This window comes from Zeus faber, assembly GCF_960531495.2.
Source record: "Zeus faber genome assembly, chromosome: 22".
Taxonomy (NCBI): domain Eukaryota; kingdom Metazoa; phylum Chordata; class Actinopteri; order Zeiformes; family Zeidae; genus Zeus; species Zeus faber.
Genome location: NC_137209.1, coordinates 8,176,707 through 8,195,638, shown reverse-complemented (window position 1 = coordinate 8,195,638; position 18,932 = coordinate 8,176,707). Strand labels below are relative to the sequence as shown.

The window sequence follows — 18,932 nt, the reverse complement described above, 5'->3', positions numbered from 1 at the left end:
AAGGTAAAGGCTATAAGGCCATCTCCAAGCAGCTTGATGTTCCTGTCACTACAGTTGCAAATATTATTAAGAAGTTTAAGGTCCATTGGACTGTAGCCAACCTCCTTGACACGGCCGCATGAGGAAAATCGACCCCAGATTGAACAGAAGGATAGTGCGAATGGTAGAAAAAGCCAAGGACAACTTCCAAAGAGGTATAAGCTGAACTCCAAGGTCAGGGTTCATCAGTGTCGCACCATCCATCGTTTTTGAGTGACAGTGGGCTCCATGGAAGAGGACCCAGGAGGACTCCACTTTTGATAGAAAAACATAAAAAAGCCAGACTGTAATTTGCTAAAATGCATATTGACAAGCTACAATGCTTCTGGGAGAATGTCCTTTGGACAAATGAGTCAAAACTGGAGCTTTTTGGCAAGTCACTATGTTTGCAGACGAAAAATTAAGCTTTCCTAGAAAAGAACCCAATACCTCTGTGAAACATGGAGGAGGCTGGGTTATGTTTTGGGGCTGCTTTGCTGCGTCTGGCACGGGGTGCCTTGAATCTCTGCAGGGCACAATGAAATCTCAAGACTATCGAGGCATTCTGGAGCGAAACGTACTGCCCAGTGTTAGGAAACTCTGTCTCAGTCGCAGGTCATGGGTCCTCCAACAGGATAATGACCCCAAACAAACAGCTAAAAGCACCCAAGAATGGATAAGAACAAAACATTGGAGTATTCTGAAGTGGCCTTCTATGAGCCCTGATCTGAATCCTATCAAACATCTATGGAAAGAGCTGAAACATGCAGTTTGGAGAAGGCACCCTTCAAACCTGAGACAGCTGGAGCAGTTTGCTCAGGAAGAGTGGGCCAAACTACCTGTTGACAGGTACAGAAGTCTCATTGAGAGCTACAGAAATTGTTTGATTGCAGTGATTGGCTCTAAAGCTTGTGCAACAAAATATTAGGTTAAGGGTACCGACACATTTGTCCAGGCCATTTTAGAATACAATTGATCTCTTTAGCAATAATTTATCTATTTTCACAGTTTCTTTGCTTTACTCTATGGCATTCCAAAGGCATGCAGGTATACATGAGAAAATTGCTTTTAATTTCGTCACTTTTCAGGAGGAATGAAGCATTGTTTCAATGAGCCGTAAGGGTACCGACACATTTGTTTACGTCTGTCTCTGGCTCGATCTTCTTACCTATGGCCACGGCCAGGACAACAATGTCGGTGTCTACAGTTTGAATAGTCCACTTCTTGCAACCCTTCTGAACAGCATCTGAGACATGTAGAAGAGCAGAGCACCATTTTCCAATGAGTTGTGTAGAGTCTTTCCATCATCTACTGGGACACAAGTGACTTACTGGGAGAGGAATCCAGACAAATCTGTTTTGTTCTCGTCAACACACAGGAAGTCTTTCCAGGGCTTTAGCAGTGCAGTGGCTTGATCACCCATCTCCTGATTCCCTTCCCTCTCTTCTGTCGGTCGCCATCTTTCATACTGTCTGGGATGTACAGTAGATAGTCCTGCATAGTCTGCATAGTCCTGGAATGTCTTTGCTGTACCAGGATTCAGCATCTGGACCACAGCTGCACCGTCAAGCAACACAGCATCAACCACAGAAGCAGGCTTTGAGTCATTGTCATCAGTCTCTATGCAGTGCAAGAGTTCTGCTTTTGTACCAAGTCACGTCTTCCCTTCCTGAGACAAATATTAACTAAATTGATCCAGATTTCCATCACATCACGTATTTGGCCCGAGCAGCCAGGCGGCACGATGCCAGAACCGAAAAGCAGGCCAGTAGGATAGTGGCAGACCCATCACACCCTTCTCACTGCCTCTTCAGGAAGCTTCCATCCGGCTGCAGGTTCAGCTCCGTCAGCACCAGAACCACAAGACACCTGAACATTTTTTTCCCCCCTAAGGCCATCACGCCCCTCAACAACATATCCTAGGTCCCGGCTCATCCTGCCTCCACCACACACAGGCACCGATTCCCTATAGTACATGGCACAGTACATTGGTATAGTACATCCCCCTACTATGGACCCATTCTTCCTGCCAGGACTGTGATTATTTACAAATCTAGCATAATGCAGCATATTTATCTGTCTATCTATAATTCTGGGAATATGTCTGTCTGTATGTTCTTCCGTTGTCTTAACAACTGTTCATCCGATCTACTTCACACTTGTCGGGGGACTGACCAGGGACCCAATGACGTGCAGTGTGAGATTTTGTGCAATTTGGACATGTGACATGCGTAATATTAATGAACTTTGGATAAACAAGGGAACGGCGAGCCGCTCTGTGTAGCTGGGGCCCGATGTGACATCATCCAATTCCACAAAGCGAGGTGATTTGTGACATCATCATCATCATCCAATATGTGAAGCATGAGATGCACGAGGGAAAGCGCTGGAGACGCAGGCTGAGCACCGGCCGTGTGACCTCCGTCACACATGCAAGAGGAGGGTGCCCCCTGCACGGCGAGCGGAGCACTTGGCAGTCTGCGTAAATGTGACTAAATCATGGACTGAAGAAAGCTGGATCCGACTGATCCTCCTCAAGCGCTGATGTGCCTATATTTTCACATTTGGTGCTATTTTTTTTTTTTATTCAAGAAGAAGAAGAAGAATCTTGTCACGCAACACACCACACAACACATGCATACACACACACACACACACACACGCACAAGCTTTGGATTGTGGCCGGTAAAATGAGGCCTCTGCATTTGACCCGTCCTGGCTTGTCCTTCCTGCGGGGGGGGGGGGGGGGGGGGGCAGCCAGGAGCAGTGGGCAGCATTCGTGGACGCGCCCGGGGACCTGGCAACGAGTGTCCATCGCTGGTCAGACGATGATGGGTGCATGTTTTTGGTGGTGGTCCATACTGATGTTAGGTGGAGGAAACCCCATGTGAGCACGGGGAGAACATGCAAACTCCACACAGAAAGGCTCCTATTTGGGAGATTTAACCCAAATAGGAGCTGCCGCCCCCCAGGACCTTCTTGCTGTGAGGCAGCAGTGCAATGCACTGCGTCACCGTGGCTCAAGTTGCCAAGTTGTCCATACATTTATTAAACCTTGCCATTTCGAACGGGCATGCAGAACACAGGACTGAATCATTGATCATTTTGTTAAGCTGTGACATTAAAATGTCTTGGAAAGACGGGTATGTACTAGTATTTATTACTCTGAACATGCATATTTACAACAATGCTGAACAGTATATGTAGCATGACATAGCAGATTTTATTAAGTTGTATAAAATTCTTGGTAGTTCACTTTTTTTTTTAACTTTTTTTTTTTACATTTTAGCTTAACCTTTTAACTTGTTTCACTGCGCTGTATCACCAAGTTCCTGTGTACATTGTACATTTGGGAAAAATTGATTTCGATTCAAGTTGTCTCTTCACTTATTACTTAGGGTTAGGGTTAGGGTTAGGGTTGGTCTGCTTTGACTGTTTTCACTGGCGGGTCCTCATAGAGGACCATCAAGTCACGAACATGTACTGAGAGCCACCTGGAGTAGTGAGTGTGATCCACTGTAAAAATCCAGGGTAGTAGCTGTTTGAGGGTTTCCACATTGAACTGACGGTTGCCCTCCCGGTGTGATGTGATTTACATGTACTTGTTACGGGGCTGAGGCAGCTGGCAGCAAATAAGCATCTTTATTAGAACAAAAATGCGATTTTGGCAACAATATACATGATTATAATGCAGAGTAATGGCAATGCTGAGGAGAATGACCTCTCGAGGTCACCAGAGGTCAGATACATATTGTCTCCATGTCTGAAATAAAAACTTTGGGTATGTAGATTATATGCTTTCATGATTTAGTCATAAAATGGTCAATTGGTTTGCCTATCTGCCCCGCTACTGGAAGAAACCGGTGAATCTCTAGAAAATGAATTATGTGTCTCTATTCACAACTATCTGTGATCAATTAAATACAAATGCTTAAAGATGAATAAATACTACAATCCCAATTTTTTTTTTATTTAAGATTTTAAAATGCAAATAATCACACCACAATCTAAAAAATCGGAACCACAAAACAATAGTGTTGAGGAAACCATTTTACAAATAAATGTTGCATAATATATACTTTGTGATGAAATGTATTTTTATCGCTTATAACTTTCAAACAACTAAGCGCGCATTTTAAACGCTAGTGTCACGCACGGATTGTTGCATAAATACGAATAGGCTTTTGTTTTGTGACATGAGAGGGGAGGGAAGCGGTGGGGTTGGAGAGGATCCTGGAGTGGATCGTGGATTGTACCAAGACACTCACTACCATGGTGGGACCGCAACATTTTTGCCATTATCAAGTTTTTACATCATTAGGTATATTATGCTTCTAGATGATAGTTTTCATAAAATGTTTACAATGCCAGAGTGTTTCCTAAAGCTACCGATGTAGTGGGAGTCTACTCCACTCCAGGATCCACCCCAACTCCCCCCACTTCCCTCCCCTTCCGTGTCACAAAACACGGATGCAAATGAAAACAGATCCACACATGGCAAGAGCTTCCGTCGGTCACACGTGCGCACACACAGACACACACACAGACACACACACACACACACACACACACACACACACACACACACACACACACACACACACACACACACACACACACACACACACACACACACACACACACACACACACGCAGGATAAGAATTTTGGTGACAAAAGTGGGCGGTAATGCAACATAACAGTTGGATGCGATCCGCCGGTAAAACACAAGAAGAGGTGAATCAGCCATTTAAATGCCTGTTTAGTCGTATTTTTTTTTTAATTGCAAGTGATTAAAATCATTAAAATATATTTCATCTTATATAAATGATTCTACATTTATTTGCAAAATCGTTCACACAACATAAGTAATACATTTATTTGCGGATGGAGAAATGTTTTTTTCTGATTTGTGGATTCTTCTTCCGTTTGTATTAATAATATTATATATATTTGCGAATTGCCTCACATTGAAAGAAACATCTGCATAGCTTTTACAGTTATATAAGCTGTATACTTAAAGGGGGTGGTTATGACCTTTTGGAATGAATAAATTAACGATTTCCTCATTGGCGAGATATTCCACACAAATTGTTTGTGCCAATTTGAATATGTATCATATTTGATGACTTATCATATTGTCGTGAAGTGGAAAATCCTCTTGTCACACCACGTTACAACCTCCTTCACACTGAATGCGTCATCGCATCAGACGGTCAGATCTTCCCCCCAGTGGCAATCAGATGAACTGCGTCTTGAGTATTAATTTTTGTTCAAGGGCACCACAGGTGGTGAGGTAGGGTTACCGCACCCATGTGTTTAACCCCTTTACCCGCCCTGTCCCTCATAGCGGACCTCCCCCCTCTCCCGGAGGACAGCTCTGAGGGCCCCGTCACCATGTCTCCCGGGAGCCCCTGCTCCGTGGCCGGGGCCAACACGGCCAACGACCTCCGCTTTCACCAGCTGCACGGCACCAATGCTGTCATCACCAACGGGGGGCGGACCGCCCTGCGCCAGAACTGCCGCAGCGAGTTCAACGACGCCATCGTCATTTCCAACAGGTGGAGTGTTTTTCTAAGTGTTTTCCTGTTTACAATTGAGGATTTTAATCTCAAAAACCAAGAAGAACAGAACCGAGAAGATACGTCGTGAGATGATATTGTGTTAAATTGCAACTATTGAATTTACAGTAGAAAGTGATGGTATCTTTTATTATACAACAACCACAATCACTGGTAAATATGCATGTGTATTGTTTATTGTTAATTATCGTCATTGATTTTTTATTTTTTTTTTGTTGTTGCATGTCATGCTGTACCAGGAATGTATGGAAGGTTTAAAAACCATGTTTTTTGGGGTTTTGTTTCTCTTGTACTCATATAACCAACAGAGCCGTAATTCAAAGGTTAATAATTTCATACCCCATAATAAGCCATAGAATACTATAAATTATTAAAGAAAATGATTTGACTATTGATTGACTATTATTAGGCTTTTTATATTTTCTAAGACAAGGTTTCAACATTTTCTTTTGTAAACTTAAATAAGGTATGACCGACTAACAGGCCGTGTGTAGGTGACTGGAGGGCTGTAATAGGCCCTACGGCCAGAGGTTTCCCCACTGTAAATGAGTCTGTCCTAACTCTGGTGGTGTTAAATTCCAACATGTCTACCTTTTGGTCCAGGTGCCTTCGAGATGGAGAACTCTTTGAAATAGTTATTCAAAAGATGGTGGACCGCTGGTCGGGCTCAATAGAGGCAGGTAAGGCTCCAGACCGCCCAACGTTTAACAGATAGATACCTGATTCATTACTGGGGGGAGAATAATGATAATACAAATCAGAAAATAACAATGTCCATTCAATGACAGTGAAGTGAATTCTTACATTAAAGGAGACCTATTATGCTCCTTTTCAACAAGTTAATATAGATCCCTGAGGTCCAAAAAACATGTTTTTGTGGTTTCTTTTTTGTAATTACCACTTCGATTATGCATTCTAGCCATTCTAACATGCCTCTATACCATCCTGTTCCAAAACGGGCTGTTTTTTTGTGGGTGGGGCCACCCTCCTGAGGCCCCTAGTTCTGTGAGCCAATGGGGTTTGAGCTCAAGTTCCAGGTTCTGTGAGCCAATGTGCAACAAGCACTGAAAAGGTGAGTTTTTCATAATAGGTCCCCTTTAATAATAACTGTGTACATAAGTGGTGGCATATTGAGTCTAGGCGGCGGCCCTGCTTCCTGTTGACTCTGGGGCATTCTCGAAATGCGTCCAGTGCAGATGGACTTGGTGACCTCCCTGTTGTCATGTACCACATATAAATATGAGACATTTGGTTCGGACGCCACACTGTCAGAGTGACGTAGAATGTTCTGGCGGTGACGTGTCTCTCGTCCTCCTCCTCCTCCTCCTCCTCCTCCTCCTCTGTGTGTTTAGGAGTGACGGCCATCAGGCCCGAGGAGCTGGAGTTCCCCAACACCATGACCGACATCGACTACGACACGTGGATGCTGAGGTACAGCTGGCTGCGATAAACTATATTGTAATTCAATCTGTTTTTTTTTTTTTATTGATTTTTAGCGTTCAAGTTTCATCCATGTAGATCCACATTCGGAGCAGGAATTAGTGAAAAACCGATGAAATGTTAATGAAATGTCTTTTGAGGGACATGCAGTGTTCAATCCGTTTGAATGGAACCGTGTTGTTGGGAACCTCCACACGGAGTGATTTCCTTCCACAGAGACGCCGGGAGGCTCTGTGCACGACAGTTAGCAGACAGCCACCTTCTCATTTTTAGGATAAAGTCGATACACGTAAGTGTAACGGCTTGTAGTGGTAATGCTGGGTGTCACTAAGACTCTGAAAACACGCGTCATTACGTCAGCCGATGCAGCGTTCAATGGAAACTCGCAGAATTGTAACTCGTTTTAGTAGTAATGCTGATGTAAAAAGGAGCGACAACACAAACTGAGACTGCGTTCCATAAGAAGTCAAAGCATTTTAATTGGTGTCGATACCGGACCCTGTGTATTGCTGCTTGCAGCTATATTATTTATTATTGTTATAATTATTATTATTATATTTTTGTTAATTTTTTTTATCAATAAAATCGTCCATAATTGATTGTGCATCCGTTTAACATAACTGACATTTGTTTCATGTAATGTTAGTCTATTTGAAGCTCTTGTGCGGGAGTAGATTTATTTTCTGGCTATTTTCGTAATTACCTACAAAACCCAAAGGCGGCAGATGAGCTCATGCCAACAGATTAGTCATCACTCACATCAGTGTCATCTACTCAGGCTGTCCACCTAAAACGACCCTTTAATAGCTGTCACGTGTTTTTAATCTCTTGTTTAGTCCTTTTATAACCTTACCGGGCCGGTTAGAAGACCAGTTATATTGTTTTCTCTTTGTAATTTTTCACCCCAGTGGCACGGCCATCATGCAGGACGGCAACACGATGCGTAACAACTACGGCTGCGACCTGGACTCGCTGACGACGGGCTCACGGATCGGCATGATGCGCTCGGCCAGCGGCGACCTGCACTACTACATCAACGGAGTGGACCAGGGCGTGGCCTGCACCGGTCTGCCACCCGGTAAAGGTGAAGACTCCATTTTTACATTGCATGTGTTTTTGCTTATCCATTGTCATGTGGTTTTCTGTATAATGTTGCTGTTTTCAATACGTCGACCTCTGTTGTTCTGTAAAATACATTTAATTTTAAAATCAATCCATCAAAATCTGCACTCTGATGCATACATTCATTGTCATGTTTATCTTTTATGTAACGTAAATTTAGGCTTTAAACAATTTCTCAAGTTTTCGCAAGGTCGTCCCATTTGTTGTATTCTGTATTGTCAAGTTTTCCGGCAGTCAAGACATTTTTGATGTTTAAAAACCCTAAACCCATCGATGAAGCTAACACTTACCTTCATAATGACCTGCTGCACTTAGAGTTAGCTTCAAACTTACCCGTACAGCGAAATACAAAATAAATAATTGCATGTACTTACCTGAAGTTCTTTGTTAAAACAAAAATATATATTTATTTTAATAAAAAGTTGAACTGTTAGATTTATTATAGTTTCTAATCTCTTACCTTGCTTTCTGTTAGTTCATTACCTACCCTATTTCTACCTAATACTTACCTCTGACCAAATACATAGGTAATAATATTTAATAAAATATGTATGTCTGTGTATTATTAATTGGATAAGAGATGATTTGTCCAAAAATCCTAAATGTATGTCTTTGATTTCTCTATGATTTGTCTTTAAAATTTATGTTTTCAGTCGATTGAAACCACTGAATTAACTGTTGTGTTTTAAACCAAATCTAGGGTACGGCTTAGGTCTTCACACAGGATAACGTAGACCATAAAAAAAAAAAAAAACATTCCCCTCTCACAGTCCGATGTCCGGTGAAGAAGATAAACCCTGTGTACCGTCTGTCCCCTTCTCCTCCGTCCCTCCGCCCCTCAGAGGTGTATGCAGTGATTGACCTGTACGGCCAGTGTGTGCAGGTGTCCATCACCAGCTCCTCTGGACCGCTGGACAACAGCCTCTGCACCAGCAACATCACCGAGAAGAGCTTCCCCATCCACTCGCCAGGTATTGGAGAACTGCCGCAAATTAACGAAGTCAAAGGTTTTTGTGAAGTTTTGGGAAGTTCTCAGGAAACATATGCAGTATACGGGCAGAAAGACATCACCAAACCGTGCAACTGTTCATGTTTCTAAAGCAAAGCGCAAAAACCACCATTTTTCGAGGAGAATCAAGTATCACTTATCATTCGTCTCACGGGTGTAGCTCCACCTAACACACACGTCCGTGCAGGGAGTGGTGACGACTACCAACACACACACACACACACACACACGCACATATATGGAGAAATTCAGCCTCTGCATTTCTCCCATCCTTGTTGTCCTTCCTCCAGGTGGCAGCCAGGGACGGTAATAATAGATAAGCCCCTATCTTACTTGCACCGAAAGCCGTAAATCCATTGGCAGTGTTCCATATTGGCGTAATGTGGGAACAGAAGCCGCTGTCGAATCTTACGTAAAAGTCGTTGCGTGAATTCCCCCACTCGCGACCTAGTATAATTTTCCGGGGAAAATGCCGGCACGGCCATAGGCGGCTGTGTTGTGAATGGAAGCGATAACATTGCACGGGACAAGCGGACAGGGGTTACGTCCGTACGGCGTCAAGGCGCTCTCACGTGGAGTGAGCGAACCAATCACAAGACTCCGCTGTCTCTGTCTGTCCAGTTCAGCATCCAATGCTCTTTTAATGTTCCTTCAATGTATTCAATTGGAGACTACTGATACGAAGGTTGTTTTTTTTTTTTTTTTTTTTAATTAATAAAGATCACATTGAAAATTGGTTATATTTGTTTTGTGTGAAGTCCTTGATAAGGGGGAGAAATGGTGCTTGGAAAGAAATTCCTTGAAAGTACTTGAATTTAATTTTGTAATGCCAGAATGAACCCTGAATCACATTATTTCCACCTAGGGCTGAGCGATGTATCTCATATAGATAGTATTATATATAGATATTGTTATATAACACGAGAAATCCTCTGGGATTTTGGGATTGGGATTCTAGGAATTTATGGTAATTACGCAATTTAGTTAAATGTTGTCTTTACGGTTTGCATGCAATGGGATTTTCTGAACTACATAGGCCTTTTTAATCAATGCCTGTTTCGCAAATATTTGTGGCATGTATATCTTTATCAAAAGCAGCAATAGCCAATCCCCGAAATATTGTCAACTTATCGCTAACGTATTCGGTCAATAATATCGTCATATTTGATTTTCAATATCCATCAGTCAATTTCGCCCTTTTTCCACCCATATAGACTTAGCCTCATATCTTGTCGTGTGTGTGTGTGTGTGTGTGTGTGTGTGTGTGTGTGTCCGTGTGCGCGTGCATGTCTCCCCACAGTGGCCGGCGTGGCCCACCGGCTCCACAGTAAACACGGTAAGAACGTGGTCCTGTTGGGCGACGGCTGCCAGGCGGTGCGAGTCGCAGGCTACGCCCACGGCATCATCTTCAGCACCAAGGAGCTGAGAACCGACGAGCTGTTCGAGGTCGGTCCACTCGTTCCATTTTTTTGACATATTTGAATCAAAAAAAAAAAAGAATGTTATAAGTCTTTGCTTACTAAGTAACCCCTGTTCCTCTCCCTGGGCTCCACAAAGAACTAAACAAGCAAAATGGTTATCATAAGACATCCAGGCACAGTTTAAAATAATCAGCCTCACCGTTAAACGTCAAAATAAAACCTTTAATTGGCAGCACCCGGAAGTCCAAAATATTTTCTCATACAGTATTCACACGCTGTACTGGTTTTGTTCTTCAAATCGTGATGCGATGAAACAGTTCCTGAAGCGCTTTCACGGCGTCGATTGTGCCAGGGAAATGTTAACTGAATCCAGCCTGGTGAGAAGTAGACAATAATAGTCAAGAAGAATCGAGAATCATTTATTATTCGTCTCACAGGTGTAGCTGCACTTAACACACACATCCGTGCGGGGAGGGGTGACGGCCGCGAACACACAGAGACACAGACAGACAGAGAGACAGACAGACTCTGCGGTCTCTGTCTGTCCAGTTCAGCATCCAGTGCTCTTTTAACTTTCCTTTAACGTATTCAATTGGAAACATTTTTCTCTAGACAATCTCCTCCTCCTTTCCTCCCTCCCCCTCCCCCAGGTGAAGATCGACGAGGTGGACGAGCAGTGGTGCGGCTCGCTCCACGTGGGTCTGACCACGCTGGCCCCCCCGGACCTCCCCTCCTGCCCGCTGTCGGGCCTGTCTCCCTCGCTCCCGCAGCTCCGCACCAAGGTCACCTGGCTGCTGTGCGGCTCCGAGGTGCGCCGCAACGGCCTGCTGCAGCGCCAGAACTATGGCTGCTCGCTGGACCGCCTGACGGTATGAGGACGGGGGGGGTTCCCAAACTGACTGGGGTCGGCTGCCCCCTAGTGAGCGATGGGTGTATTGCAGGGTTATGCAGCAAAATGCATTTTTCCTTTTCCTTTTTCCTTTTCCTCTTCATTCATCTTATTATTATACACTGTTTGGTTCTCTCCACCAAAAACCAAACTCTGTCCGTCTCTCGCACTCACAACTGCATTGCCGAGTTTGATATCCATTTTAAAGTAGATGCTAAGGAAGGAAAGACAGGAAAAATATTCCCGCGTGACGGTGTTCCTGCGTCGTTGGTGTGAACAGGTGGGGAACCGTGTGGGTGTAAAACGCTGCAGTGACGACACCATGCACATCCTCATTGACGGAGAAGATTTGGGGCCCGCCGCCACTGCTGTAGCCAAGGTATACACATAAGCACGCACACACACACACACACACACACATACATACGAAGAGATTGTTGATCAAATTTTCTTGCTTCCTCATGAAAAACTGTATACATTAAGCTTGGGTCAATATTCGATAATATCCAATATTGTGATATATATGCGATATTTTCACATTATCTAAATATCGCCCAGCCCCTGGTCAACAATGATGATATTGTGTGTGTCACGAAATCTTGGCGGGACTGCATCATCAACATAACATTTTGGATATCGCCCAAGCCCATTATCCATACAGTTATTTGACCGTTATTATCGTAAATACGATAACATAAAATTTATATATTTCACAAGTGCCATTTTTCTACATTTATACACAGATATGACATGAATGATAATGTCATACAAAGAAATGCAAAAATAACAGCAATCAATAACCACAATAAATAATGTGTTATACCCAAAACATATTCTTGTCGTTCAAGTAAATTCAGGTAGCAGAATTCTAGATTTTATTTGTAATAGTTAGTGTTTATTGTGCATTATGTTATTAGAAAAGTTGGGTGGGAATGACGAAATTTGGCTCAAAATGGTCACGGTCAACTCAGATAGCGGCGATTACACTTACTTATGTAATAATTGCCAAAGCTCCTCATACATTTTTTTTCTGGAAAGGGAGATTCCTCGTTTTGACTCCTCCTCGTTCATTAGATTATTAAGACATTTCTCGCCGTGAAGCTCTCTTTGCCTTCCCCTCTGCCCGGCAGAACGTGTACGCCGTGCTGGACCTGTACGGACGCGTGACGGCCGTGTCCATCGTCAGCTCCTCGGCGATGGAGGATATGGAGAGCGTCAAGGCTCTGTCGCTGTCCTCAGACAGCTACAGCGAGGGAGAGGAGGACAGCTCGCCCGTCAGAGAGGTAGAGAGAGACATATCCGGACAGTTAGACACTTCAACTGTGATTGGAAAATCCGACAAAGGGGTCTGACAGATATAAATATAAATTGCTTTTTTTTTTTTTTTTTTGGAAGTTAACCTCCCATAGAAGGTTGTGCGTTTTGGTTGACAATTTTTGCATGAATTGTCCCCCTTGAATGGGGAAAAACAGCAAAGTGAAGTGAATAGTCTATGTGAAAACCTAGACTTCCAATATAAAATAACATTTTGTTTGTTTTCTTCCTCCCTAAACCAGTTCGAACAAGATAAAAAAAAAAAAAAAGAAAACAAAAAAAAACCAAAACAGTTGATACCATTCTTTTTTTCACAATATGCTTAAAACATATTATTCAGGCTGTGGGATCTAGGTTTTTAATAAACATATTGGATGAATAGAGATAAATAAACACTGGATAATTAGAGCATATGAGATGGAATTGGGAAACCATGACGATAATAACCGGTTTCTATTCTAGAACAATAAATGATCATTGCTTTTTGGATTATGATTTTGTTCCTAGTATTTAAGTAATGCTGTTTGTTTCTGGTTCTCATTTTTCGTTTTATCAAAATAATATCAGATGATAAACGTTGTTTTAAAATAATTTTTTCTGTCGGTCACCAGTCTCAAGTTTGATGCATAGCAGTATATTTGCATAGCGGTTTATATGCATCGCAGTATACGTACATTAGTACAGCGGCCCTGACCCCCGTGCTCCCTGTGTTTCACCCCCTTCCTCCTCCAGGTGGAGAGCGAGGCGTGTGCGCCGGCGCCCACCGCCATGTCCTTCCTGGAGAACCACGGCAAGAACATCCAGCTCTCCAACCAGAACCAGACGGCGGCCCGAGTGTCCAGCTACAACCAGGGCCTGCTGGTCACCGCTCAGCCCCTCGCCCGCCAGCAGCTCTTCCAGGTAAACCAGGGGGGCGGCCGCGTCTTCCGTGTTTTTGCTTTCCCACCGGAGTACAGGAACTACAGCGAGGGACCATGTAGGACCAGAACCTTCTGAGACGGGAACCTTACTACCTCGCTAGATTTGGTCCGATTCAAGAGCGCCTTTCATTAGGTCCGGTTAGTCTTCACACGGTACTCTGTTAAGCGAACCAAAGTTTTTAAGCAAATGACAGTTTTGACACTCGCTGTCATCATCCATTGTAACAGCGTGAATTACAAACACGAAAAAGCAATAACACGAGCGGCACTCTGAATGTCCGCGCAAGACTGGAAATGAAAGGTATGGACCAACCCAGTGTGGTTCAACCCAGTACAGTCACGCTGATCAGGCGCACCCGGCCGGCTTTTTCACAGTCGTTATGCAATGATATAGATCACACATCCATCGTCCAATGTCTGAGATCACAGGGTCCGCTTGGTTTTTCATTCATATAAAGCTCTGCAGTCTTCAGCGGCGCCTGAAGTCCACCTCGCTTTTCAACCTGTATAGTGGCATATACCTGTGTTTTAATATGCAGCCTTATTGTGCCGGGGGTAGCGAGGAGGGATCATTTCAACGCGTAAAATAACAGAAAATGAATGGTGGGAAAATCCCTTTCCGTCACAAAATCCCAACAGTGGAGCAACGGCAGCGGATTGCGACGTCGATCCTAGCTTACGTCACTACGCCGTTCCAACCAAATAAGAACGGTGAAAACACAAGTGCGACATCAGTTTTCAACCCACCATGCACTGTATTTTGGTTGCTTCCGATATTAGGTCCTACATGAAGTCCCATTGCGTTCTCTCATGGTAGAACCAGAACGTGGTTCACTTGGAACCAGATGGAGTCCTATCTTTTCAAGAGGACCGTGGTTCCAATGTTTGGTTCGCACCTAGTGGTGTAACGGGTCGCCCCCCCCCAACGGTTTCGGCACGCATGTGAACGGCGACTTAATTGCAAAATGTAACCATCATAGTGAAATAGTTTTACTGATGCTGTTACTTTTTAAAGTATTAATTCCTTAAATCTCGATGCAGAGTTGCAATAAAAGAAAACAGATGCGTCCCGTGTTTTGCTCTGAAGCGCAATGATTGGTTTACAGTACTTTGCACTGTGTTGCTGCTACTTTACAGCATGTGGGGAATGAGCTCTGGATGGCGTCTGCTCGTCCGCCATGTTGGAGCGGTCAAGATCGGCTAGTAAACAAATATGATGTGTATTGAGAGATGCAGACTTCTCTACAAAATCGACGAACTCACTTAATTATGAACCCATTTTCATAAAATTTGGTTTGTTATAAATGTAAGGAATTTAACATGATACTGGTTGGAATTCAATTCAGTTGCCGGGGTCGGATCTACTCATATTTTTTCCACTCACTACCATCTTTAAAGGAAGGAGGTGTCATTCTTCCTTTAATTTAACAATTAAGTAATGAATATTTGTTATGTTTTAAGATTTTATTTAAACATGCAAAATCAAGAATGTGATTTTCATTTCAGGCCATGGGCAAAGGTTCCTTGCTTTAAGTGTATTACAGAATAAATGGAAAGCAAAGTTAAATTTGTCTCCCTTTTTTTAAATTATTATTATTATTATTATATTATGATTATGATCATAATGATTATTATTATTGTTTTATATTATTATTTTTTTCCTGATCCGAAAAATGATGCGATCCGAACCGCGGGTTTTGTGATCCGCTGCACCCCTATCCGCATCAGAGTTTGAATGCATGTTCTCACCTCTCCGAACGAAACCCCACAAAAGACGGTAAACTCACCATGGTCCGATTAAAACAGACCACACCGGGTCGGTGTGAAGCCTCCCCGAGTGGTTCCGTACCGCGGAAAAAAGACCAAAGTTACTTAGTACCGGGAACTCATTTCCTGGTTCCTGAAATGGTTTCTGCAGGAGAAAAGCCCCCTATGTGTTCATCTTTAAAATATTGATTTTGTTTTAATTTAATATAGTCGCTTGGAAGATTAGAAATGTAATAAATAAGGAAGCATTCAGGGATTTTCTAAGAAAATGTCCTTGATGAATGGCTTAATAAACTAGTCGTTGAATTCAGCATTCAAAACATTGATGTTGGTCTCTCAAGGACATCCCAGTTCAAATAGAAGTGGGAGCTAATATGTAAAACTCAAAACCACTGAAATGAATCAGAGCTACATATTTCCCTGGAACGAAACAAAAGTAAAATCACCTAAAATTACACCATAAATAACAAAATACGTATTTTTCACCGAGCGTAAACTGCTGCTGCAAAAAAAAATAAAAATGGTTTTGACCCGTTTAGACTCCTCACAAGTCATTTTCCCTCATTAGAACTAATAGCATCCGAAATGAAAATAAATGAAATTCGATTTTCTATCTATCTTTGTCGCGTCGCCGTAGTTTCAGATCGACCGCCTGAACCCGTCGTGGACGTCGTCGTTGTCGCTGGGGGTGATAGGCCACGCCCCCGACCGCCTCAACTTCCCTCCCACCGCCTGCTGCCTGAAGCGCTCCGCCTGGCTGCTGCAGAGAGACTCTGTCTTCCACAACTCCCTCAAGGTGCGCGCCACGCACACACACACACACACACCACACACACACACACACACACACACACACACACACACACACACGCTCACACACACACACACACACACACACACACACACACGCTCACACACACTCTGTACACGCTCTGCCTCTCGGCAGGTGAGACACACTCGGAAAGAACAATCAATATTGACCCTCGCACGACGATGCCGATTGTGTCGGCCGACTTCATTGATTTGCCGTTGTAGCTGTTTGTCTTTTCGGGTTTCCTTGCTTTCCAATGTTGTACTTTATCTCCAATATTTTCTTTCCTCACTTCTCTCACCGTCCCTCGAAGACCTTCTATCATCTAACGTTTCCTTAGCTACCATTTCTATATTTGTTCTCTCCATTTTTATTTTATTTTATTTTATTTTTTTTGAGCTGTAAAATTGAAATACAGTGCCTCAATGAAACACGTTATCCTGCTCATATTATGAATGTTTCTTTACGGTCCGTTGTCCCAAACCTTCCACAAAGTTAGAGCACAGCTGTCGGGACCAAGCTGCTCGTTTTGACGTATTTTGTGTCTATGTGGCGCGAAAACTGGGAGGAGTAGCGCAGAGAAATAAGGCGATAATAATAATAATAATAATAATAATAAAAATAATATGTACAATAACGGTAAGTGTGCTCTGCTGCCAGCACATTCAATGCAAGCCATTCTCAAAATATTTACCAAGGCTCAATTCTTTTTGTTCAACTGCACATACTGCACATAATATTAATGTTGTGTTACAAATAGGATTGTCAGACAAACTCAGATGAAAATGGTTGAAGTTGTTGGGGAGGGTCTCCGCTTCCTTTAATGCGCTGCTCTCTCTCTCTCTCTCTCTCTCTCTCTCTCTCTCTCTCTCTCTCTCTCTCTCTCTCTCTCTCTCTCTCTCTCTCTCTCTCTCTCTCTCTCTCTCTCTCTCTCTCTCTCTCTCTCTCTCTCTCTCTCTCTCTCTCTCTCTCTCTCTCTCTCTCTCTCTCTCTCTCTCTCTCTCTCTCTCTCCCTCTCTCTCTTGTGTTTCCTCCACCCGCTCGGCCATCAGATCTGCGAGAACTACGGTCCCAACCTGGACACGTGTCCCGAGGGGACGGTGCTGGGTCTGCTGGTGGACGCCAGCAACTGCCTCCACCTCTATGTCAACGGCATGGACCAGGGCGTGGCTGCGCAGGACATCCCCTCCCCCTGCTATCCGCTCATCGACCTCTACGGGCAGTGCGAGCAGGTCGGACACGTGCACAACCACGCTGATGGTCACAGATTTTATTCAAAAGTAATTAAAAAATATATATATCTTACATTTTTTCCATATTTTATATATATGACTTTTATAAATATACATATTTCTTAAATTAACCTTCATAGTCATGATTTTCTGTTATCACATTAGTCACGTTAATACGTTGATTCTTTTTTAAGCCTTTGTACATTGGGGATATTGGTGTGTTCACACAGCACTTGGGTCGTTCAGCCTCGTCCCATTTAAAGGTCAACAGCGAGCGCTAATCGAGGTGGGGGGGTTTGCCGCCAGAATCGGGGCTCTTAGGCTTACGCCACGTGGTGTTGTCCCGGCAGGTTACCATAGTGACGAACAACGTGCAGGCCGCGGGCAGGGAGAGTGGCGAGGGCCGCTTCCAGGGTGACATGGAGAAAGCCGACATGGTTGACGGTGAGGCGACGACGGCAGAGCTTTTTTGTATTGATCAGTTCCAGGAAGGCAACATTGTGTGTGTGTGTGCGTGTGTGTGTGTGTGTGTGTGTGTGTGTGTGTGTGTGTGTGTGTGTGTGTGTCGTAGGAATCAAAGAGAGTGTGTGCTGGACGCCCCCTCCGGAGGTCAACACCAATAAGACGTGCGAGTACCAGGCGCTGTGTGCGCGCTTCAAGGACCTGCTCACGTTACCAGGTGGGTGGGGGGGACACACTTTTCTGGGTTTGTGTGTTTCCTTTGTACAGCCCCCTTGTGTTAATTACAGATTATAATTGCATTTAATTACATGACTGACTATCGGCGAAAAGGATGTAGTGTCTGTGACATCATCTGTTGGCGTCTGAAGAGACGGTTTCAAGCCTGTCCTGGAGCACCACCTAGTGGCCGCCCGCTGAACTGCACCCGAAAGCACTTGATTCCCACTCTATCCCGGCTCTCACTCCCTCGCCGCCCTTCCCCTTCCTTTTCCTCTTCCTCAATTCCCAGACGGCTATTTCAACGAGGATGCCAAGTACAACCTGTGCTACTGTGAGTCGTGCCACAAGCTGCGCGGGGACGAGGCGTACTACAAGCGAGGGGAGCCGCCCCGCGACTACGCCCTGCCCTTCGGGTGGTGCCCGCTTTGCCCTCAGGTCCAAGCTCCGCCCACCGCTGCCCATCGATAAGGACCGCCGCGACTCCAAAGCAGGCGCGTCGACTCAAATCCCGTCTCTCTCTCTCTCTCTCTCTCTCGATGCAGGATCAAGCCCCATTGCGAAGTGTCCAACGCGCTGAAGAAGTGGCACATCGCGTACCACGGCACCAGTGTGGGAGCTCTGAGACGCACCCTGGACCACAGCCAGCTGTTGTCCGGTAGGACAAGGATGGAGATTCCCTTCCGAAAAAATGGACCCTTGTTTAACTTTTTCTCAGTCTCTGCACTCC

General features: G+C 44.1%; 1 protein-coding gene across 1 annotated transcript in view; it reads left to right on the top strand.

Moving 5' to 3' along the window:
* neurl4 (neuralized E3 ubiquitin protein ligase 4) overlaps window positions 1–18,932 on the top strand; it is a 36,064-nt gene that overhangs the window by 14,704 nt on the left and 2,428 nt on the right. Inside the window, 17 exon segments of the mRNA XM_080023735.1 lie at window positions 5,368–5,578; window positions 6,203–6,279; window positions 6,952–7,030; window positions 7,948–8,117; window positions 9,004–9,132; window positions 10,471–10,616; window positions 11,242–11,460; window positions 11,761–11,859; window positions 12,611–12,763; window positions 13,527–13,694; window positions 16,119–16,277; window positions 17,345–17,524; window positions 17,875–17,968; window positions 18,096–18,203; window positions 18,495–18,625; window positions 18,627–18,640; window positions 18,748–18,860. Of these exon segments, the coding sequence (XP_079879861.1) occupies window positions 5,368–5,578; window positions 6,203–6,279; window positions 6,952–7,030; window positions 7,948–8,117; window positions 9,004–9,132; window positions 10,471–10,616; window positions 11,242–11,460; window positions 11,761–11,859; window positions 12,611–12,763; window positions 13,527–13,694; window positions 16,119–16,277; window positions 17,345–17,524; window positions 17,875–17,968; window positions 18,096–18,203; window positions 18,495–18,625; window positions 18,627–18,640; window positions 18,748–18,860 (2,250 nt within the window).